This window comes from Haliotis asinina, chromosome 10, assembly GCF_037392515.1.
Source record: "Haliotis asinina isolate JCU_RB_2024 chromosome 10, JCU_Hal_asi_v2, whole genome shotgun sequence".
Classification (NCBI taxonomy): Eukaryota; Metazoa; Mollusca; class Gastropoda; order Lepetellida; family Haliotidae; genus Haliotis; species Haliotis asinina.
Window position 1 is genome coordinate 33335841 of NC_090289.1, and position 25102 is coordinate 33360942.

At 37.8% G+C, this 25102-nt stretch overlaps 1 protein-coding gene across 1 annotated transcript in view; it reads left to right on the forward strand.

The window, feature by feature from the left end:
• LOC137298660 (myb-like protein X) overlaps positions 1-19586 on the forward strand; it is a 43372-nt gene extending 23786 nt beyond the window's left edge. The window contains exons 3-6 of the mRNA XM_067830943.1: positions 10347-10542; positions 10662-10870; positions 15142-15269; positions 16277-19586. Of these exons, the coding sequence (XP_067687044.1) occupies positions 10347-10542; positions 10662-10870; positions 15142-15269; positions 16277-19586 (3843 nt within the window). The remainder of the gene's footprint in view (positions 1-10346; positions 10543-10661; positions 10871-15141; positions 15270-16276) is intronic.
• Positions 19587-25102: the final 5516 nt, after the last annotated feature.

Below are 25102 nucleotides of genomic sequence, written 5' to 3' on the forward strand. Positions count from 1 at the left end.
TTGGATTGTCTGGTCCAGACTCGACTATTTACACACCGCCGAAATATTGCTGAGTGCGGCGTAAAACAAAATTCATTTACTCACTCCTTTTGGCTAAGAACTATTGTTAATAGTATCGCGTTACTGATATTTCCATAGTATGTCATTCTAATAACATCACAATGGTCCTTAGTCCAGCTCAAAAGCCAATAATCAATAGTTTTCAGACTATATACGCTTCTGTATAAATATCTGTCAGGTAGTTAGGACACCAAGTGTTCGTGAAAACCATACCCATAGCTACAACCGTTCTTGCATTTATGACTGTGGTATTCTTTTTTAAAATATTTACTATTAATACTAAATATTAATACTATTAACACGACCACAACTACCTATCTGAAAGCGTACGTCCCGCCCACACAATACGAAAACTAACGGGGAAGCTAAATGAAAAATTAACGAGCCCTGTTCACATTGCAGTTAACATGTTGTTTCATTTTGTGTTATCCTTGACACGTTATTATTTAACGAAACATTTAAAATGCGACGTTGTCAGCTGCCATATTGGCTTCATCAAGGAATGCCATTTGTTTAGATTGTTTTCACCTTTGCGCTGCTGTTTAATGTATGACGTGTCTGAGTAAATGTACTTTAAAGACAGCACCCTACAACAAATAAAAATCATTCTCTTGAAATTGCTCTCTAGATTACAAACCGGAACAGGGCATATACTGAACAGCAAGAGAAACGAAACCCTGGCTTCTTGCCAAGTTTCTACAGAGAAGACATAAACATAAACGCTTACTTTATGAAATTTTCAGTTTTTCAAAAATTGCGTTTCGTATACTGTTCAGTAGAGGTGTATGTTTACACTGGCTGACACTTCTTAGAATAGTTTTCCAGACCTGGAACAGAATCTTTCAAACGGAAAAAGTTTATACTTTTTAAAAACGATTTTACTTTTTGTGGAGACAATCTTAGATAACCTTTGTGAGAACTGTTCTAAATGTCTAACAAAGATGATATGCCGGTATTTTGTCATCTAAATATGATCAGGAAGAAGTGATGAAATATTTAACTGTAATCGTCTCTTCACAAACGATGTTTTCCAAATTTTCTTTATGCATTTTTTAAATGATCATTACACCTCAGTTAACTAAATCATGCTGGAAATATTACAGAATAATATTTTTACAGTTACGGATATTATGTATGTCAACAAGTGTTGAGAATATCACTACACTGTCAAGGTTCCAGACTGTAGTTTAAGAGCTTAGAAATAATTTGTTGCAATTAGTACCTAGTTTATTAGGCTTACAAACAAGGTGAACTGATGCATTAGCGGAACTTTTTAACATGAAAACGTCATGTATCTGAGTACAACAACTATTTTGATGAAAATAAAACTCCATAGCCTAAATGTTATGTTTTTGCGTTATATCTGGATATAAAATGACCAGTCTCTATAATCAACGGAAACAGGTTTCACTGGCCAAAAAGGCAATATACCCTTGTAAACGCCATGAAAGGATAACTGAAACTCTTTTGGTAAACACTGCAGCATCGTTTCATTTCCATCAGTGCTCATTATTAAAACGTCCTGTGAAATCTAACCATTCCCCACGAAAGGACCCCAGAACGTGCCCATCGTTTCATCAAATCGTAGATTGTGTTAATATTCAGATGACAGAACAATACACTCTATGTTTACCATTGGTCAACAACAGCTGGTCAAACGTGCGGAAAACAATACCCGGAAGTCATGCATTAGTGTCCATTCAGCGTGTTTATTATGCATGACTGGTATGAGTATATGTACAAGAAACAACTGGAGCTTGGTCGGCATTTATGTACTTGATATCTCTCGTTCCAAATCAATTTACCTCTTTGGGTTTGACAGGGAAAATGTCAGACAATGACAATCTAGAAAGCTAAGAGAGTGTTTCTTTTTAGGCTCTGTATTAATCATCAAACTACTTGAACTATTGTAGGTTCTGTAGGTTGCAGTGTGTTTAGATGTGAACATGCCCTTTCACGCTAACTGTGTGTTATCCCATAATACACCGTTGCTAAGCATTTATTAGTTTTGGTCGAAAGTGGTTGTTTTACGCTTTGTGATAAATTGTGTAAAGATCAATCTTTCTTATCCACGAGTTTCTCTTTTAAAGTTTGTTTGGTCAATTTACTTTCATGCTTTGATAAAACATATACGTTTATTAGGCCAAAGAGGCACAATTTACTTTCATACTTTAGTAAATCATATGCGCATGTTTTGCAAAAATGTCGAGTCTTACTTTCATAATTTAACCAAAGATAAGCGTTTGTTTGGCAAAAAGGCATAAATTACTTTCATACTTGAATCAAGCATATGCGCATATTTTGCAAAAATGACGAATCTTACTTTCATAATTTAACCAAAGTAGCGTTTGTTTGGCAAAAAGTCATAACTTACTTTCATACTTGAATCAAGCACATGCGTTTACTAGACACAGCTGCAGAAGTAATTTTCATATTTAATCAAAGACTTGTTTTGACAAAAAGACTAAACTCTACTTTCATACTTAAAGGAAACACATGCGTTTATTTGTCAAAAAGGCATATTCGTGTTTGAGAAATGATAGGAATCGAATAGAAAATTTATGTTCTTCAGAATATATATTAATCAGAAATGTTGCATATATGTTATATTTGGGATAACACTTCCTCAGAATGGTAAAGATTCCAGTACTTTGGGGGGTCGTCTCCAAACCGGATTTCGAACCTACCAGTTGTCAAATTTCCATTTTAAGAAGTCACGGTGACAGGATGGGTTAGATTACCCCAGCAAGGTTTCAGATCGACGTTTTGCCCCGCCATCAGTGTAAACATATACGACTTCAGTTGTATCTGTGCTTGATGATAAATTATGTTTACGTTAATATATTGTTATTTTTGAGCATGAAACCTACCTTGTGAACACATACCTTGTATTTACACACACACACGCACGCACACTTTAACTCCATAATCACCCGAATAGGGTAAGAAACAGTTCTGTTATTTCGTTAGAAGAATGACACTTTGAAAATATGATCAACTGTGTCATTCACTCCGAACTATGCACTGACTGATCGGCATATTTCGGTATTTGTTTAGTGTAGTTGATCCATCCACCCGAAATATTGACTGGCGATGCATAATGAATGAACCTATTACATTGAATGTTTGTTCCACGTACTCTGATGATGTCTCATTCCAATCACACTTAAAGCATTCAGACGTTTATCAAAAGACTTTAACAAACTAATTAGCATTACACTTTAATCAGCAATTTCATTACCGGCGTCTTTTGCTGCCTTGTACCAGTTTACAAAATAAGACTGGAAACATAATCCGATAACTAATAATCTAAAACGCAGTCCATTATAACTAGAAAACGAGAAAGGTGATATTGATTTAAAGTGTCGTTATGGTTACTATATTAGTGGATTCAGATTAATATACGATTCCTACACAGTGACGGCGGACGTGTAACCTAGTGGTTAAAGCGTTCGCTCGTCACGTCGAAGATCCGGGTTCGATTCCCACATGGAGGCAAAGTGTGATGTCCATTTCTGATGTCCCCCGCCAGTTCACTGCTGGGCTAGTGCTAACAGCGGCGTAAAGCAATACTCCGTCACTCTTACACAGTGCCCCCTCCCCCCGCCTCCTGCCAATCTGAAAACTATATCATATGTAACCTGATGGAGGAGAGATAAGCAAGTAATGAACTTAAAAGAAGTTAGTGACGATTACTTTTGCCGTAACTTATAAAGTTCTTGTATAAATTGACTTGCAAATATCTCCACAGTACAATTACTTCACAGTATGAAAATCCACAGTGAATGCGCATGCATATGTGTTACCTGCCAATTACCTGTGTATCTATAATATTGGAAACAGAAATAATAAAAAAAAGAGAAACCACCTAGATGGAAAAAGTGAATAGTCCTTTTTCGATCACTTTGCAAGATACCATCATGTATTGTGTTATCTGACACAACAGTACATCTATTATGAATTACTAGTTACTAAATGGGCCTTCACCAATTATATGCCTATCTATCTATCTATCTATCTATCTATCTATCTATCTATCTATCTGTCTATCTATCTATCTGCCTGCCTGCCTGCCTGCCTGCCTGTCTCTCTGTCCAGCCGTCTGCGTGTACATATAGATTAACCCAAACTGACCCGTTTCTAATATACAAATGATGCATATATATGTTTTATCAACAAACATCTCTACATACCACTGAGAGGCATGTGTGTACGCATGTGTATGCGGATTAACCAAGGCCACTCTCTTATATGCATATCATGTACATAAATTTACCTATTTGATAATCATATATGGGGGAATGGCGCTGATATTCCATTACACTGGCTTTCTACAGCCTTCCATAATCCGTAGGTTCAACTTCATGAAACGTCCTGATTCCTAAATTTGGAGCACCAAACCTGGGCTCTTTGGTCCCGCCAGAATGGTAAATTCATACGACATACGCCACATCGCGTCTTCCCCTATCAAACTGACACGATATCACAATATAACTGTTCAGTTTTAAACCCATCTCATTCAAAAAGTATCCATGTGTAAATCTCATTATGTGATGTTCCCACCATGAAGGGTATTGCTTATTGCATGAAAACATTCATTCAGTTATCTATCTAGCGCTACCAACCATCCCCTGTTCACACATTCTGTTTCCGATTGAAAGTGTACGAATGCTAACCTCACAGAAATGTTTTAAAGTCTGATTGATTTCTATGCAACAAGGAGAATGGAACCATGTGCTGTGAAGTGTTTCGGTTGAGTGTCAATCATTAAAGTGCTTCATCGTGATATCACGAGGTATTGATTGACGTTAAAGAAAGTCTTGGGGAGTAATGGTGTAGAATTCGTAGTAATATATTTAGCAAAGATTGTCTTGTTCATTTCTTGAATTAATTCACCGGTAACAGATCGATTGAATGGATTATAGTACTGAAGGTGTATCGATGATAAACCCCTTGGGGTAGTTATATCAGCGACACATTTCATGGTACATGTAATTAAACCTCATCTCCACATGGCAAGTCAAAATCCACTTTCAAGAGTTCTTGACACTTTGTATCCTGTAATCCAGATTAGATTAATATTGCAATGATGCATATTCATAACACGACAAACAGAATGATTTAAAACAACATTCATGTTGCTTTATGATAATGGACCGACAGTGACCCTGGCGCAGTTGCGATCTATAGAGGAAGGGAGGCCCTTGCAATCTGAGCCGTTGCAATAGAAACAACAATGAACAATCACTTCGGCAACTATTGTTTTTATTCACGTTATGTAGAAGTCCTCCATGGCAGCGTTGAGGAGGGTGCGCTCATGTCAGGACACATTGCGTTGTAGTTGTTGTTCCATATTAACAAAGAAATTATGGATTATATAAAAGTGCAATCAATAAAAAGGCGATGAATGTGTCGAAAGGATTTTATTTGCATCTTAAAGGTAAGTGTTTAGCGGCATAAGTGACACAAAATACTGAATTATTCAGAGAAGGTTACATAAATACATTGACTCATTCCCGTTTCACTACTATCGGTGATCTGATTATGAATTCCATATATTGATAGCAAGTGCACGTTACGACTTATGAAATATGTTTTCAGTTATTGTCTTATAAATTCAGATGAATAACCTCTGCATTTGTTTATAACGGGTGACACCTGTGGCGCAGGTTCACTCACCTTTTTGTGGACACGTGGTATCACTACTATTTCATAGTGATTCATATTAAACACATGTTCGGCATTTTGCAATCAGTTGTTTTTAGTAGTGAGTACTTGTAAATATGAGAGGACTGTGTCGCTTATGTCTATTATCAGTACATGTAATTCACTATCTTTTCCGATGAGGATTAAGGTGTTTTTGACGATGACTGCATAAATATATGCATATGTGTAAAACTACATGTAAAACTACATGTAAAACTACATGTAAAACTACATTGTGCATTGTCATTGTATTTGGATTCATTTTAGTGACATGGTGTTGTATGAGTGTTATTAAGCAGAAAGGACAACGGTAATATACTGAAGGGTGTAATTTGGAAATGTCTTAAAATAGTCGTTACGAATGCATTGATGTATGTGTCTTACTAAACAAAGATATTTGCTCCTGTCGTTAAGTTAAATTGACTTAAGAAGTAAGTAGTTAGGAATTAATTTCATTTACTCAGCATCTGCTGTTGTTCAAGGCCTTGATTTTCGTAAGAGTCATACATTAACATTAACTGAACTGAACATCCTCCATTCTCATGGCCCCACGTATCGGGCTCCGTTCCCGAAGGCGATCCTAGCGCTACGAGAGCCATAAGTCTATGTTGAAGTATGGGAGTTGAGACTGACGTAGAGCTACGATCTGCGATCTCTTTGAGGAATAGGGCCCTATACCTGAACTGTTCTGTTATAAATACTTGAAAATTATTCTGTTGTAAATGCTTTTTTCAATTAAAATATTTGAACTATTTCTTGTGACGGCATCTATTGTTGATGTTTATCCATAAATTGTCGTCATGAAAATATTATCTTGACCTTTGACGATCCGGGTTATGAATGGTCTTCGGTAACCTGTACTCTTGTTGAAAGAAGGAGCTCACCGAAACGAGTGGTCAGTCTCATTCATGGACATCGGTGCATTCCAATTGCGTAGATCGATGTTCATAATGTCAACCACTGGATATTCGGTCAAAACAAGAAACTGTTTAACAATCAAACAAAAACAAAAACAAATTTCCCCAAGCCCTGTAAAGTATCTTGTTGGCAGAAGCGGCACAGACGGTCATCTGTCCTGACAACGTCTGGTTAGTTATGTGCGTGTGTGCTAGTTATTAGGTTGAAACAAATCCTTTTCATAAAAAATGGATGATATTAGTTTGTTCTCAGATTTCTTTGAACAACGTCTGATGTGCGACCGTATGAATATGTAAGGTCAAACAATCGCATGACTGTGGAGCATAATTATCATAAAGAACTTTACTCATAAACTGATTATTTAATTATATATGTGTGGGTATTGATAAGTCACAAATGACAGCCCTGAACTTTAACTGTCGTTTAATATTTAATCGTAAATACAGAATCATAAGAGGCGGCGGGGTACCTCACAGATTCAAACGTTCAACAGTCACGCCGAAGTCCACGTCCAAGAGATTGCTAGAGTATTGAAACTAACAACTTACTCGAATCATGAATTGATATTATCGGTATCCCGAAATAACTAAATACATAAATTTAGCCCCCTACCCCAATGTCCGCGCAGACACCTCCAAATACATTGATGAATATGAATCCTGTACAGTATTAGAGGGACACAGTTGAATTACAAGTAAAATATATTCGCACATATATATTCGTCTTAAAATCTCAGACTGATATGTATGTGCATATACATTATCTCTGTGGTCTGTCGACCGTTCTCCACGGCATTGTATTGTGTAGCCTAAATCTTATTTTGACTCAAACCAGGGGTGGTGGGGTAGTTCAGCGGTTAAAGCAGTCGCTCGTCACGTGGAAGACCCGGGTTCGACTCCCACCTAGGCACAATGTGTGAAGCCCATTTGTGGTATCGTCATCCGCCATGTTTCTATGTATTCCAGTATGGTAACATAGCGTTAAGAGATGCATCCAAGGCATGCTACTCGTTAACTATTGATGTTATGAATAGTTTGAGGGGCGTAGATTGTGATATCAAAGTCGCCGTCGTTGTCTGATATCATAATTTGCATAAGTATGCAGACAGACGCCGCGAGAATTCATGAAATTAATGAAATATTCATCTTATCAATAGCCTCGACGACATTTTCGGAGTTTTCGGTGATAGTTTTGAGGTGAAGGCTCGTCTTGAGGATGCATATACCAGTAGGAGATGTGTACAGCTTGATGTTGTACACATTGTATTCCGATATAGTATTAAATGATGTTGCAACTGATGAGAAACTGATGAGAAATGTGCTGATTTTTCCGATGCCCTTTAATGTACACACTCAAAGTTGATATAGACTGTATGTCTTGAGGGCAGAGTGATCGATTCAGCTTCACAAAATGTCACAGTGCGACATATTCATTTTCAGGATTTATGTCTTGTATTATAAATTAATAGTTTTTAATTGAGGTACAGACGTTTTAACAGTGGATCCGTTAATAGCGGGAAGCAATGGAACATCTTATGTATATATTACGTAGTTCCGAATCCCCATCGGTTCAGCGGGTACTGTTAAATTCTCCATATATTATAATGTTGTCCATGTACAATTCGTGCCGTTTAATTCCATCTGTGTCAATCACAAACCCTTTTCGGTGAAATGAATGAGTGAGTTGAGTTTTAAGCCGCACTCAACAATATTCCAGCTTTATGGCGGCGGTCTGTAAATAATCGAGTCTGGACCAGACAATCCAGTGATAAACAGTAAGAGCATCGATCTGCGCAATTGGGATCCAATGACATGTGCCAACTAAGTCAGCGAGCCTTCACGGGTCCTTTTTGGTGAATGTATCTGCAGATGTATCCTGCTCGCATTAACGATTATGCCAAAGTCAATATTTTCATTACGCGAGACGGAAGACGCTCTCATTCTGTGTTTGTTCCGTTTTGTGGTCATCTTTGGAATGCCATGTCAAGAAACAGCTTTATTACTTCATACCCATATTACGGTTTCATCACACTAAAGGTTTCCATACAGCATGACACTGTTAACATACATTGTACCTGATCTGGGAAACCGATGAAACCACCCAAAATGTATGCAGCAAAATACACTGAAGGCGGGGTAGCCTAGCAGATAAGACGTTCGCATGACGCCCCGAAGACCCGGGTTCAATTCTCGAAATGGGAACAATGCGTGAAACCAATTTCTGGTGTCCTGCCGTCATATTGCTGGAATATTGCTAGACATTGTGTCAAACTAGACCCATACACTCACGCATTACAAGCAAACACACCCTCCTCTTCCGAAAGAATCTGTCCTACATGCGCTCACCCGCTGGCAACATCCGTAATTGACCCATCAACCAGTAAACGAGGATTAATGTAATACCGGTGTATATGTCAAAAGGGATATATGGCAAATCAATATCACCTTTTGTGTCGGTGTAATACACCACCGGCCCGTATGGGCATGTTTAACTTTCAAACAGTCCTTATCACTCTTCCGACCATCACCCGATGACAATGAATGGCACTATTTGCAGTGTTTGTGCAACCAACTATATGCGTCAGAACACATTATTGATCAGTCGAAGAGTGCCTTTTTCATCTCAGTCACGGACACACGGATCTCGTGTCTGCATTAATGTGGTTCACAAGTAGATAGCATGAACATTTAAGGCAAGAGGATAATGAAAATATAAAGGATTAACCTGCATAATTGTCTTCTCAACCCCCATTCCTTTCAAACTACACGTCATGCATAAACTCAGACTTGGAGCAACTACTATACCATTAACGGGGATATTCAATTTTGCGAGCATACCACTAGCCAATGCCAATGCATATGAAAAAAATGTACTATATACCTATACAGATATAACATTTCCAAAGGAATGGAATAAATTGTCACATTTTCCCTTAATTTCTCTTCCTCATCTGTTTCCTCCTTGGCTTCATCTTTTGCATTTTATCAGTCTTGTAAATCCAATCCGGTATCCCCTAATTTATTGAATAGTATATATTTACGATATGGGAAAGGATTCCTTTTAAAAGGTACACCGTGTTTCATTACAACTGTCAGCGTATCTTGCTGATTCAGGATTTACCCATAGGAGGTAACGCTGGTCGCTTAGCATTCTCCATGTCCTAAAATCATAAGTCTTGTGAATCCCCAAAGGAATTTGTGGCAGTGACCGAGAGCACTCTCTGTGACGTAGCCGAATGAAAAGCATTTTTAAAGTGATAGACTCGTCTGGTCACTGACTACGCACACTGAATATATTTGCTCGACCACCAATCATACACATCTAAGGAGCCCGTCTGAGTTGCAAGCGCACGCCAGTTAATATGGATTAAGGTTATCGTATGCAGACCCGGATAGGCCTTTGCGTACCGTCAGAGACTGGTCAACTTGTTAAATGGGTTCTCGTGGTATAATACCATTCTATCTTGAATGCCAGTTCATATGCATATTTCATTTGTGTATGTTGAAATGTACATATACGGGTAAATGAATCTGCATGATGGACGATCCAAACGTGGATGTCTAATATGTATTTTTTTGTTTTAAATATATGAACAGCACGTGACAGGCAAATAGAATAGATTTCTTCTCCTCTTTCGTGAAACAGTTTCTTTTTATCAACAGCGGCAACAATCTGAGACAATGAGCACGTCGACATTTGACGACGTCTCCTCAACGTCATCGTCGTACCAAACAACACCATCGCCTATGAATGTCTACCACAGGGGTAACCGGTCAGAAAGGAGGAACGCCAGAAATAAGAAGAAAAAACAGGAACCCAAACAGAAGGAAAAAGAAAAGGATGCAACAACCGTATTAGGTAACAATCCAAAGTAGTGAACAGACCTACGCTTCTTTTAAAAATCTATTTAGGAACTAATGTTCATTAAGACATATTTGCTAAAGCATGTTTTGCTGCAAACAATATTATTGTTTCAGTGGACAAACTCCATTCATCTCTCGACAATCTTGACCGTTTCCTTCAAACGAATCTCCAGGATGAAATATTTCTAGCCCGTAAGGACATGATGCCAAAACACTTTGAGAAAAGTGAGAAGTTGAGGAGCCGTTGGAAGAAACTGGAGCAAGATCTAGTCTACGAGGAACTTCTCGTCACCATCAATGATGCCAAGGATAGGAAGAAAAGTGTATGTATCAAATACCCTGTCATCCTTCATTTGGATGGGGTTAAATTAAGGTTGAAAACACCCAATGTCTTGAATGTTTTCCGTTGGTAGTGGGTCTTTTTTGTCCAATTGAGGATGTCTCTGCTTCTCATCTTTTACAAGACATTTCATTGTTCACATTATACTCTTCAATAGGATTTGTATGTTGTTGGTCCAAAGACGTTCCACATACGTGTATCGGTATCGGACGTAGACTAGTATATATCATAGACACTATTTATATCACCCTTTTCTCATTAATTATCTGTCAATCGTTTACGTGGCATCTGTCGTTTAGACGAGCCATATTCCTATTATTCAGAGGTACATTTACATTGCGTGAGTGAGTGAGTATAGTTTTGCGCCGCACTCAGCAATATGCCAGCTATATGGCGGCGGTCTGTAAATAATCGAGTCTGGACCAGACAATCCAGTGACCAACAACATGAGCACCCATTTGCGCAATTGGGAACCGATGACATGTGTCAACCAAGTCAGCAAGCCTGACCACCCGATCCCGTTAGTCGCCTCTAACGGCAAGCATGGGCTGCTGAAGACCTATCTACCCCGGGACCTTCACTGGTCACATTTACATTGCATCCTTATAATGAACTGAAATGGTTGAGAAACATCAAGTCTAACTATGTATTATATTCCAACTTTGTAATATTGAATGAACTTCAAGGATGTTCCATGATTATTTGTTTGATTTACACACCCAGTCAGAATATTTGTTCAGGCGTGAAAATAACTAGGTGTTCTTCGTTGATGAAAATGGACAAATCACGTCACCACGAATCTCTGCTATAACTGGTGAACTTGAATAGTCATACATGTGGAGATGGTGTTAAATGTAGGGGATGTGCCTCTCATTACCACGGTTAGATGCGGACGGCGGAGTACAATCCTGGAAGAGGGAGAACTTCGAAGATGATCCAAGATCAGGACAACCTCCAGCTGCCACCTCTTGTTGAAATGTTGATGATACGCATGCAATGATTACGAATAGAGCAAGTGAACTTTATTCAAGGGAACGGATTGAGACAAAGGTTCAGCAGTTTTGATTCAAAGACGTCTGATTAAAAACTGACTAAAAACGATCTTTGTCCTGTATCTCACGTGAAGCAGCGCAGATGACTTAGTTGAGTGACTAATAACCGTCGATGATATAACAGTCGAGTTCTATTAACAGGAAATAAAACAGCACGCAAAGCAGTGAAAATTCGCCTTCAATCTATGCAAAAGCTGTTTCATCAGCTGGTGGCGGTTTAGATTTAGAGGAAGTTTAAACAAGTCGTACTGGACATTATTATGGGTATCATGTTTTTGCAAATGGCGGAGAATAGCAAGGATAATGCTTAAGAAAGAGCTGCCCTGCAAATTTGATAGCAATCATAATGGTGAAGTAAGAGTTGCCTTGAAAATCTGGTAGCAAGGACAATGTTGAAGGAATAATGCTGAAGAAAGATTTTCCCTGTAAAATATGATAGGAATCATAATGGTGAAGAAAGAGTTGCCTTGCAAATCTGGTACCAAGGACAATGTTGAAGGAATAATGCTGAAGAAAGATTTTCCCTGTAAAATATGATAGGAATCATAATGGTGAAGTAAGAGTTGCCTTGAAAATCTGGTAGCAAGGACAATGTTGAAGGAATAATGCTGAAGAAAGATTTTCCCTGTAAAATATGATAGGAATCATAATGGTGAAGTAAGAGTTGCTTTGAAAATCTGGTACCAAGGACAATGTTGAAGGAATAATGCTGAAGAAAGATTTTCCCTGTAAAATATGATAGGAATCATAATGGTGAAGTAAGAGTTGCCTTGAAAATCTGGTACCAAGGACAATGTTGAAGGAATAATGCTGAAGAAAGATTTTCCCTGTAAAATATGATAGGAATCATAATGGTGAAGAAAGAGTTGCCTTGCAAATCTGGTACCAAGGACAATGTTGAAGGAATAATGCTGAAGAAAGATTTTCCCTGTAAAATATGATAGGAATCATAATGGTGAAGTAAGAGTTGCCTTGAAAATCTGGTACCAAGGACAATGTTGAAGGAATAATGCTGAAGAAAGATTTTCCCTGTAAAATATGATAGGAATCATAATGGTGAAGAAAGAGTTGCCTTGCAAATCTGGTAGCAAGGACAATGTTGAAGGAAGAGCTGCCCTTAAGGCAAATTTGATGGCAAGAATAATGCTGAAGAAAGATTTTCCCTGTAAAATGTGATAGGAATCATAATGGTGAAGAAAGAGTTGCCTTGCAAATCTGGTAGCAAGGACAATGTTGAAGGAAGAGCTGACTTGCAAATTTGATAGCAAGGATAATGCTGAAGAAAGAACTACCCTGTAAATTTGATAACAAGGATACCTTTGAAGAAAGAACTGAGCAGTAAATTTGACAGCAAGGATATGAAGTTGAAGAAGGAGATGCCCTGCTAATGTGATGCACCTAATTATGACGCCATACCTGCTTTTGAGCACATTTCACAAAGAATCAGGGCATTGTCGCATTGATGACACATTTGTTGTTAAATGATTATGAACCATTTTCATCAACGAAATCTGTGATAATTAGGCTCAGAACACATAAACAATCCCACGCATACCCCATTTTCTCTTTTCTCAAAGATTATGCCAGTTTTGTTCGTATCTAATAATGTACTATTTTAGTTTCCTTAGTGTAGATATAATGTTTATAATACTACAAACTGGTAGGTATTTTATCATTTTTCGTATCGTTACAGATTATAAACTTACTGTGTGTCTTTATTTATGTTTGTGCTTATTCTACACATCGTCACTACCCCAAATACGTTCACCTTGTTTCACTTCCACAAAATGCGTTCACGTATTTCACCCTCACAGATATATTCTCGTGTTTCACTGCCACAGGCATATTCACGTCTTTCACTGTCACAGATAAAATTTACGTTTTTCATTGTCACAAACACATTCACGTTTTTCACTGTTAAAGGGACATTCACTTTTGTTACTAGAGTCACAATCTTTCATCACCAAAAACACATTCACTTTTTTCTTCACCGAACAGTAATGTGCAAGTAATAATTGGAAAGGCATTAAAGAAAACAAGCAAAGCAAATCTTCCATTTTAACCTTCCATTCTACTTGCATTGAAACATATACAGTATATTTCAGTCTTAACAACAGCAATTTTTAAAAAAATTAATGAGGGATCGAACGCTTTGATACGAAGTGACATTTAACACGACAAAGGGATGTTAATGTGAGTTCATGGTCCTGACATTAAACACCCACGGCTTGGATTAATGTTATGGATTAACAAATCATTAAACATAGCATAAAAGAATTGTTGGGGGCTTAATGAACTATTGAATCTATATATCTGATTTCATGAAAATTTATAATAGTTAATCATATAGAATGTGTCATTGTAAATAATGTATTTTTTTGTTTTCAAAGCACAATAATTGTAGATACTACTTTCATGGTTACACATTACGAGTATGTGTTTAGGACTTACGTATAGGAACAGATAATTAGTTTTCCCGTTGTCATCGTGTCATTGCTGGGATGATTGAGACAGTTATATTTACTTCTTCCAAATAAACTTCTGGCTACTCCGTATTTGATCATAAGGTATTTTCATGCTACGTTTCAAGCACGATGGAAGAGGCAAATTTTCCATGTTTAGATATTGGTCGTAATACAATAATCCTTCCTTCATTATACCAATAAATCAGAGCGCTGTACGTCAAATGATATTGCATTTACCAAAGTTAAATTATCTACGAATTTATATGGTATAACTATGAGCACCAATCTAAGATATCGAACAACACTGAATAAATTATCTGAATTATGTTAAATGTCACGCTACCAGAAAATGGGCCTCACACATTGTACCCATGTGGGGAATCGAACCCGGGTCTAACCGGGCTACCCCACCGCCCCTCTAAAACCGAAACAAGGTAACTCAACAAGTGATGTTAGATAATACTGGGTTATTTTAGCTAGTTGTTGTTTCTAAAAACAAATAACCCTTTGGCTTTCTTTAAACTTCACTGGCGTCTTTACCTCAGCATATCTTTCCTCTTCGGGCATAGTTTCATGCAAATCATGCAAATATAATTTAAGAATTAACACGAAACATTACACGTTAAACCACCCAACTGTACATTGCTGTTCTCACTTTCACCGTCACGGTCACAGGGCACTTGTTGTTTCAGCGCACCAAAGAGGCATTTAAACGTGAAATTTATTGTCTCTTAAAGACTGGAAGTAATCCTTTGACTCCAATTGGAGAGGAACCTGAGGATAAGGGACCAAAGTCAGCGACATCTGACAGTCATCGACTCAGTCCGGAAGGAGCCAGTTCCCATGACAACGACGTGGAACACGAGTATGCGTCATTTACATTATCATTCAGTAGGAATAATGTTTACATGGTAATCAGAACAGAACACTCCCATGGGTCAGGGGCAGGCGTTTTCGTAATAAACAGAATGTTATTTTCGACCACTACTTCAAAACATAAAGTATTTCTCTCCTTCATGTGGACCCAAGACAAACCTAAAGACCAGACAATAATATTTTTCAAAAGTCGTGGCAGTATTGCATTCCCCCAGGAATCAACTTAAATGTCAGCCTCTAAAACGAAGTCTGCTCTCTCTGACTCACGAAAATCTTCAAATTGTATAGGTTTATTGTGTTTTTAAATCAGCCACTCGCTCTTCACGTCAACGATCATTTCTCAATGTAATATATAGAGTTATGTAACATAATAGTGGATATATCATATCAATGTGAAGACGTTCAGTTTAGAAAATGGCTTTGGAAAGTCTCCACTTCGTCAATAACAAACACATATCCTCTCAAAGACCAGCTTGATCGTACATATTGACATGTTACAAATGACAATAGCTTCTTGTTTATGGCCTGAATTATATTGAGCATAGGCTTAATTATTTCTTTATGTCAGTAACAAATACCCGGTATTCGTAGAGAACCTTTCCTTCATCTGTCGCTTAGATTAGGGCATATAAGACAAAAATGTTTTGCTTATAATACTTAGATTAAATTAAAGGTTTCACTTTACCTCCCCAGTTATCAGTCTTAAGGGTAGATGTATAATGTGTATGAAATGTAAAATCTCTTTCAAAATAACGCAATCTTCTCATTATTTTGAAGAGATTTAGTGGCAAGGAATTAAACCTACTGTACAGATTGGCTAGTCACAAAGCGTAGAATAACTACGTATTGCATAGTGAGTAAAGCCTATCAAAATGTAATGAATTTTGTAAACAACACATATGGCACAGATAATATCCTGTGATTTGATAATTCACTTGTTCGAGTAAAAATAGTTTCGGACTGTTTCTTACTAATATTTTATATATATTTTCTCAGAAAATCTGGCTCTACAAAAGGTAAAGGTTCATCTAAAGGCAAACCTAAAGGAAGGAAAGAAAGTATTCGTAGTAATGGACATGAAGTTGAAAAATATCACGTCAAAGCTGATATTCACAATGTCCCAGAGCAACGAATTACAAACACAAAATTGTCAAGAAATACCGATGTGGACGTACCATTGGGTGATGTGCCTTCAGAGGAAAAATATCGGTCACCGGAACACCGGTCGTGTAAGAAAATATCAACTCAAAGTGATATATCTTTGAAAAGAAACCAAACCTTTGACAGTTTCAATGACAGTTTTGAGAAAAGAGTTTCAACAGTGTCAAATCATAGCAGAAAGACGTCAGTTCTGAGTAAACATTCGAATAGTAACAGTACACCTCTAAGTAAACAATCTACAATTGTGTCCACTCAGTCAACTACCATTGGAGATGAACTGGCAGAAGACGAAGAGGATGAGGACCTTGGCGAGGAAGATGGTGATGAAAATAACGAGGAAGATGATGAGGAGATAGAAGAGAATGAAGATGAAACAGTGGAGGAGGATGAGGAAGAAGAAGAAGAGGACGAGGACGAAGAAGACGATGAGGAAGATGAAGATGGGGAAGTAGATGAAGATGATGAGGAAGAGCAAGTTTTAGAACCTGTGATAGAGACAGAAAAGAATATCAGAGATGATTCTCAGATTAAATCTGTGGTAGAGGCTGATGCTGAAAATGATGATAATATTTCTGAAAATGAGCAGCTAAAAGAAGCTGAGATAGCTCAGGAGGCTGTTTCAGAAAGAGATTCCGTAAGTCAGTGTAGCCCTGGAAGAAAAGACAGCACAGAGGAAGAGGAAGAACATGAGAATGATGAAGACAATGATGAAACTGAAACCGATGATGATGAAGAAGAGGAGATGGGGGTAGGAGAAGAGACAGAAGAGGAGGATCAAGAAGAAGAAGGAGAAGACGTAGAAGTAAGTGAAAGTAGATCAGAGATTGACAGACATCCAGTGTCCAAGGCCCATGTTCTTGCACGACAAGAAAACGTACAAGAAGATGACCTTTTACTTGATAAAGAGACAACCAATATTGCAACCAGTGATGTGGAAAAAGAAAATGACTTGGACGAAGACGATTCAAATAGTGATGAAGATGATAATGATGATGATAATGACGAAGAGGAGGAGAATGATGTGGAAGAAGATGATGAAGGGGACAACGAATATGATAAGATCGAGGAAAATATAGACGATGTTGATGAAAAAGTAGACGAAAACGAAGAAAAGACTGAAAATGCGGCAAACAAGAAAGAAGTCAAGATGTCACATGAAACGTCCAAAGAATCTCCTGAAAATAAACTGTACGAAAATGATCACAACATTAATCCCAGCATTGAGGAAATAAACATGTTAGATGTTCAAATAAAGCCTAAACAATCAACATGTAGTATAAAAAAGAATAGCTTTTCAAAGAAAGAGACAAAATCGGACCAATTAGTGTTTTCAAATGTGAGAAGTGTTGTAGATTGTGTGTTAAGTGACAAGAAGACATCAGCAGTGAACTGTGACTGTCAGAATAAATTCGCAGTCGATAATAACCAAAGTAGTATTGAAAAGCAAAATCAAAAGAAAAGATCAACAACGCCCGAGACGTTGATGGGTGATGGAGGGGTATACATTCATCGACCAAAGAAGCAGAGAAAGAAGGAACGTCCACCCTCTACACCTCATAGTCGACATGGAAAACGTAAAGGCAAATATGAGGAGAATCCCTATATTGCCACTGCTAATGAAATCAGAAGAAAAATACACCCTACGAGAGCAGAGAAGAACGTTACAGATACGAAAACGAAAGACCACAAAGCTCATTCTAGAAGAGGAAACGTTCCAAAGATGCTAAGTGTAGTAAACGAATTAAGTTCATCGAGAGTTCACATGAACACATCACCTTCAGCACGTAGTGATATCCATGTGTCACAAAGAAGCAGACTAGGGAGTCATTCTGAAATCGATAAAAGAAAAAGAAATAAAAGGCCTAGTAAATCCAGATCTCCAGCTTCAAAGTCAACATCGTCCAGGGACAGGAGTAGGAAAAGGAATGTTCCAGAAACATCAAAAGCACCTGCACTCCTCTCTGTAAGTACAGAAATGATGGCACTCCATAAAGAAAAGATGCATGCTAATCCCAAGGATGGATCATCCATCCATACACACAATAAGAATTCAAAAACTGAGACTATCAAGAATGGTCAATTGAAAAAAGAAACAGATCAGTGTCCAGAAAATCAAGAAGTTTCATTTCCACCGAGTAAACCAAGCACACGTGTACGAAAACAAGGTCAAATAAATCTCAAACAACCAACTAGTAAAATAGACAAAGACGAAAGTGAGGTTCAAATGAAACATAAAGAATTGTACGAAGGTGATGACAGTGCGATTCCCCAACCAGAGATACTTAACACCTGTAAAGGAGGTAACTCAGGGTCCATACATAAGCAAAATGAGGTGGATTTAGTTAGAACTAAATGTGATGATGATTCAAAGAAACCTTATAAGACCTCAAAAGATGAAGATCATAGTAAGAGTGTAATTTGCAGAAAAGAAACAGTTTCTTCATACAGGAAGGAAAGTAAGATTTCTAAGCAGGAAAGTGTGGCTAATGCCTCAGAAGGTCAACAGGAAAGGAGAGTTAAAAAAAGTAAGAAATCGAAAGACCAAGTCGTGCAAAAACAAAAGGTCTCATCCACCAGAGAAGAAGGGATGGATGTGATGAATTATGTGCCCAAACCACGTATCGTCTGTGATGGTGTACACGTGAAGACCAAAAATAGTAACGATACAGTGAAACTGAAAACTTCCCGCGTAAGACGTGCCAAGAAAGCAGTTGTTAGAGCAGAAGGTGTTAACAGTGACACACTGACAAGTGTTTATGACCACAAGGTAGAAGTGAGGACGTCAGGCGTGAAGCATAAAAAGAAGGTAAAAGATAAAACTAAAAAAAGTGCGCAAAAGTCAAATAGTTATGTAGATCTAGAATCTCAGGCAACATCAGAAGGATCTGAATCATCCAAGCATAGACTAGAGTCACAGCCAGAGACATCGAAACTATCGAAAGAAATGATGGAGCGTGCTCGAGAAGCGAAAGAAGTGTACACTCCACCGCGTCCTTCTCTTGGAGAGAAGAGGGCAGAAAGAGTCAAGGCTTTAGAAGAGATCAGAGCTGAGGAGAAGAGGCAAGAGGAAAGGATTAGGAGGAAGAAGAAGCATGATGCAGAGAAAAGGAAATCAAAATCAAAGAAATCAATTGATTTTCATTAATGTATTTTCTTTCAGTTCACTTCGACATATCTACTGGTATAACTAATTCCTTGTCTAAATCAGTTGTTAATTTATTGACAGAGATGCCTTATTAATATGGAAAAGGTTTTGTGGATGTCCATTATTGAGATAACTTGGTTCTCAACTCAAAAAAGGTTTTGAGATGATGGTTCGTCAATGTTAGGCAGCAAAGTAGCACGTTGCTCTAGTCGAATGTAAGACAACGATATACTCATGTGAGATATAGACACCACAGTGTCCTCTTAACCGCTTAAGACCCTTCCGTTCATTTGGAATTGCATTTAACACCGACACTAACAGTATTGTAGTGACATCCAGTCAATGTTGTGCAATACAGGTATATATTTGTAATCTTTATTGTGTTTGACAATCATAAATATATTGTCAAGTGTGCCTCATATGGCAACGGGGATACGTACAATTGCTGAATGGACTTAAAAGTGTACCTGAAATGCATTCAGGTGTGCATCTCAAAGAATTGAAATGCATAAGTACGTGGGAGTTTGTAGTTATCAAAATTAGTCTTTGGTTGCTCATCATAGGGATGATATTGATATGGTGAGTAAAAACAGAGAGGTAATTTATACGTGTATTTATGTATGTCTTTTATATCTTTTGTGATAAGACATGTGTATTTTGTATGTTTTCTATTTACCAAAATTTGTATGTACACATATTTTTCTGCATACTTGCGTATGCTTTTCTCTGTAAGGGTTAACCAAGATCTTATCACAATTTGTGAAGCCCATTTCTGGTGTCCACGCATTAATACTGGTGGAATATTGCTAATTAAAGCGGCGCGAAACAATACTCATGTTCAAAATTGCCTCTCTTCACCAGAAAATGAGTACCCGGTGGGATAAGTAATGTGACCGTAAACAAATGTTTTTGCTGAGTGTATAATAATAATGCTTCATTGTCGACAATGTCATAATATTAGTTGCGCGTTGTTTTGAAAGGGTGCACAGCGTTAGACCCTTGTAAATTTGGCTACTCCTCCGGATATAAGGAATTTACAAGGGTCTTACAGTCACGTATACCCTTTCAAAATACCGTGTGACGAATTTATTACCCTTAAGATCGTTTAATTTAGGTTATCTTTAAACCATCGCCACAATGAAACGCAATACATTTTGCCAGGATATTTCCTCAACGGTCACAAAGTGAGATAACTCCGGATGGCTAACAAAATTTGAGGTTTTGTTAAACGACGAGCGAAATACAGAAACATTTTATTTCTTAGATGCATTTATTGACACAAACAAATAAGAACTCATGGCAGCAATTCTATACTCTTTTTACACTCATAATTGTATGTGTCAACTCTTAAAATTTCGAAGCGATTACCCGTTTGGCAGCCACATTCCATCTAAGGTCAAAGTCATTCGTACGACCCTTGTAGTGAGCCACGTGACAGAATTGACAGGGTGTACGATTCAGGACTCGTGACTCGTATAATATGATGGCATTAACAAAATATGATGATGTCATGTAACATTCCAAAATAATGCTGTAAATTACGATAGAGATTTCAGGAAATATGGTGATATCGAGAAAATTGAGATATCATGATTAAGTCAATTTCAGGTGACAAAGTCACATTATGCAACATGGATGGATCGTGATATATGCCAGTTTCGGAAAACATGGTGATATCTTAAACCATGTCGATATGTTACTATATGTCACAGTCAAGCAATGTAGCAAAATCATAAACGAGAGGAAATCACATCTGCCAATATCATCGCACCATCAAACTCAGCAATATTCCAGCTATATGGAGGCGGTGTGTAAATAATCGAGTTTGGACCAGATAATCCAGTAATCAACAGCATGAGCACTGATCTGCGCAATTGGGAACCGACGGCATATGTCAACGCAGTCACCGATTCTAACCATCCAATTCCGATAGTCGCCTCTTACGACAAGTATAATCGCCTTTTCTGGCAAACATTGGTTGCTGAAGGCAGGTTGGTGGTCAGACTAATCCAGGGTATCATGCTAATCCAACATCACAGGATCATCTGACACAGACTCTGGAATGCACTTGGAATATTGGAGAATTGGAGTTGGAGACATGTAAACATGATGATGACAAGAACACTATTTGTACATGTGTAACGTAACATGGTACTTTGAAGTTTGGAGATTGATGGAGAGGACACAAAGCGATCATAAATGGTGACTGACTGTTGTTTCATAATTGACATCCACCCTTTAGCCTTCATCAAACCTGGTAAGAAGGTGACTGAAGATTGTTACCTGTTTATCGATCCGGTATCCCGCAAATACTTGGTAAGAAGGTGACTGAAGATTGTTACCTGTTTATCGATCCGGTATCCCGCAAATACTTGGTAAGAAGGTGACTGAAGATTGTTACCTGTTTATCGATCCGGTATCCCGCAAATACTTGGTAAGAAGGTGACTGAAGATTGTTACCTGTTTATCGATCCGGTATCCCGCAAATACTTGGTAAGAAGGTGATTGAATATTGATTCGCACTTTGACATCCACCCGTACTCTGCAAAAACCTGGTAAAAAGATGACTGAATATTGTTACTTGTTATCCAGCCAGTACCCAGACAAAATACTGGTACGAAAGTGACTGAATACTGCTACTTATTATCCACACCGTACCCTGTCTGCAAAAACCGATGAGAAGGTGACTGAATATTTTTACTTGTTATCCATCCTCAAATATATGTTGTTAGAAGATGACTAAGTAGTGATTCACTCTTGACATTCACCCTCAACCCAATACCAAACCAAGTAAGAAGGTGACTAACGACCCATCGACACTTGACCCATCCCGCTTCCTATGTAACCTTGGTTCTTCTTAAACGGTATATTCATGTCTTATTTATACAAACGACTCAGCCATTATATTTTCATTGCCACTGAGTACTTACATGCTCTCAAAACCTTTTCATGCATACGAACAGTTTTGTCAGTTCCGCGTCATAGATGTACATACAGACAACATAACATTTCAATTTCGTTAGATTATGCTGTGAGACTGATCATGTGACCATGCCGGTAATGGTGAAAGGTATACCGTGAACTAAGTGTGTGGTACATTATATATTAGTGTAAGTAGAAGCACTGTCGATGCTGACATTTACAGGCAGTTATCAGAGAAGTATCTTTACATTTGAATGTACTGCATACCGTGGACTTGTAACAATTGTATCAGGTCATTTATGGCCATGTGTTATTCATTTTCTTCCTTCTCAACGGTTTTAAGCTAACGAAGCTGACTGCACTCTCTCCAGCAAATACGGTTATTGATTGGAGTTGAAACTCCAGTATCCGTTGAATGAAGGGATGTAACTCTGTACGGACTGTTTTGAAATAACGAAAGTCATGTGGTAGGTGTATAGAGTGCTTGTCCATTCTATGGGTATAAACATGGTTCGTCTTGATGGATTCAGCATGCCCAAAACAGCTCTGGGTGATCATTAAAAAGCAATACTGGTGGTGTGGATTATGCAAACATGTACAAGCCCACTTCATATTTGTAGCAAAACGAAGGAACTATATATTTAGTAATGTATTTTGGGTGGAACTATTTCAAGGTCTGAACCAGACAGTCTTCACCATAATGACCGGCGTCAAACACATATGGCGATAACGCACATAATGTAGATACCCTTATACCTATGTGGTGCCAAAACTGTATTTTATGTTCTGTATTTAAATATGAATAGATTTTTCACTGAATACTGTATAATGGAAAATGGAAATACAAGATGGCGTTCATGTTTTTAAAACAACGATGTTTTGCATTTGTTACGCTCGAAAGGTTTCCTGTGGATGTGGAAAGGGTTTTGTTGCTTCTATATGTAAAATAGTAACATGTATGTTGTGACTGCTGATTGATTTGAATCCCCTAAAAAAGTAAGATTTCCTTTTAAACAAACTCATACAGAATTAACGCATTCCTGCAAATGGCGTGTATCTTATTATGCAACATTTATTTGACGGTGTATTACCTTTTGTATTCATATTGTCAATAGAAATACTTAATTTCAGTGGGTAGTATTACATAATACACAAACCTTTGAAACATTAAAGCTTGTATTTAAATAAAGACAGAGGTGAACATTATAGAAAATATGTTGCAGGTATATTTTTGCAAATTAATGATTTGTGATTGTTTTTAATCACGCAGGTTTGTATATACGTTAACAAACATTTTGTCAGTGTCCCATCTCACCAGGGTTCAGATATGCTTCAAACACTTTATTGTTACTTGGTACTTATATTGCATAGATATTTGCACCTGGGTCTTTTCTTGAATAAAATATTTCTGATGTATGTATGTATGTACATACGTACGTATGTCTGTGTGTGTATGTGTGTGTGTGTATGTGTGTGTGTGTATGTGTATGTGTGTAATTTTTCTATTACATTTGTCAATTTGTCATACTGTGTATGTGTATATGTATGTATGTATGTATGTATGTATGTATGTGTGTGTGTGTGTGTGTGTGTGTATAAAATATGTAATCTGTGTGTTTATTGTGTGTTTGTTGTGTATGTTTATGAATGTATGACTACATACAGTAGATGTATTTAATATTTCAGGGAACAGAATAACTTGTGATGTACATTGAAACCTCACGCTGAGCTTTCGGTTACAAACCGAATATACAATGTTGGCGTTAAAAGTTTTTGCAAATGGTCAGATGGGCCAGTTGTGTAGAGTTGCGCCCCTTGTGTCCGTAGCGTCTAGTTTCCCGGTCATTTCAGTGACAGGAATTTAGTCCAAGGTCCTAACTTCTTTAATATGATATGAGCGACGTCGTGAAAACATCCTCCATCAACTCTGAACATCAACCCTGAACATCAATCCTTACTGGACAAAGCTTTACACACACACGCTCACGCACGCACACACAGAGATATAACCTAGCCTTCAGTATTGCATATCACTTGCTCGACAGCCGTGTTAGACGTTACACCGAAACGCCCCTCATATCATATAACAGAAGCTGTATATCCATATAACTCTTCTTGTTCATCACACCAAATGTCACTCAAAGACGTTGTCTAAGGTGTTTTTGAAAACGGTTGAACACCCCATCTATTCACCTAACAAGAATTTCTGGTATTGAAGAACATACACATTCCATACATGTCTACTCCATTCTCAAATCAATTTCAAAGTAAGCATAGGGTGCATATTGTGTATATATGCCTAGGGTGGGTATTGTAACATCTATATTGTGTATTCCACCAGTGTATAGCCTCTATGTCGTACGTGCCTAAGTGGAACACCCGGTGTCATCACTGATTTTCAGTGATCGATTCATGAAATTTTAACAGCTGTTTTGGTTTCTAAACCAAACGGAATTTGCTGCTGAGGATAGTCAAGACTTTGGTTCTTTTACAATAGGTACAAGGTATGAAGCCTCGCCGTGATATTGCTGGAATATTGAATAAACCATACTCACACACACTGTGACATCATGGCGTGCGATGTATCCCTTATG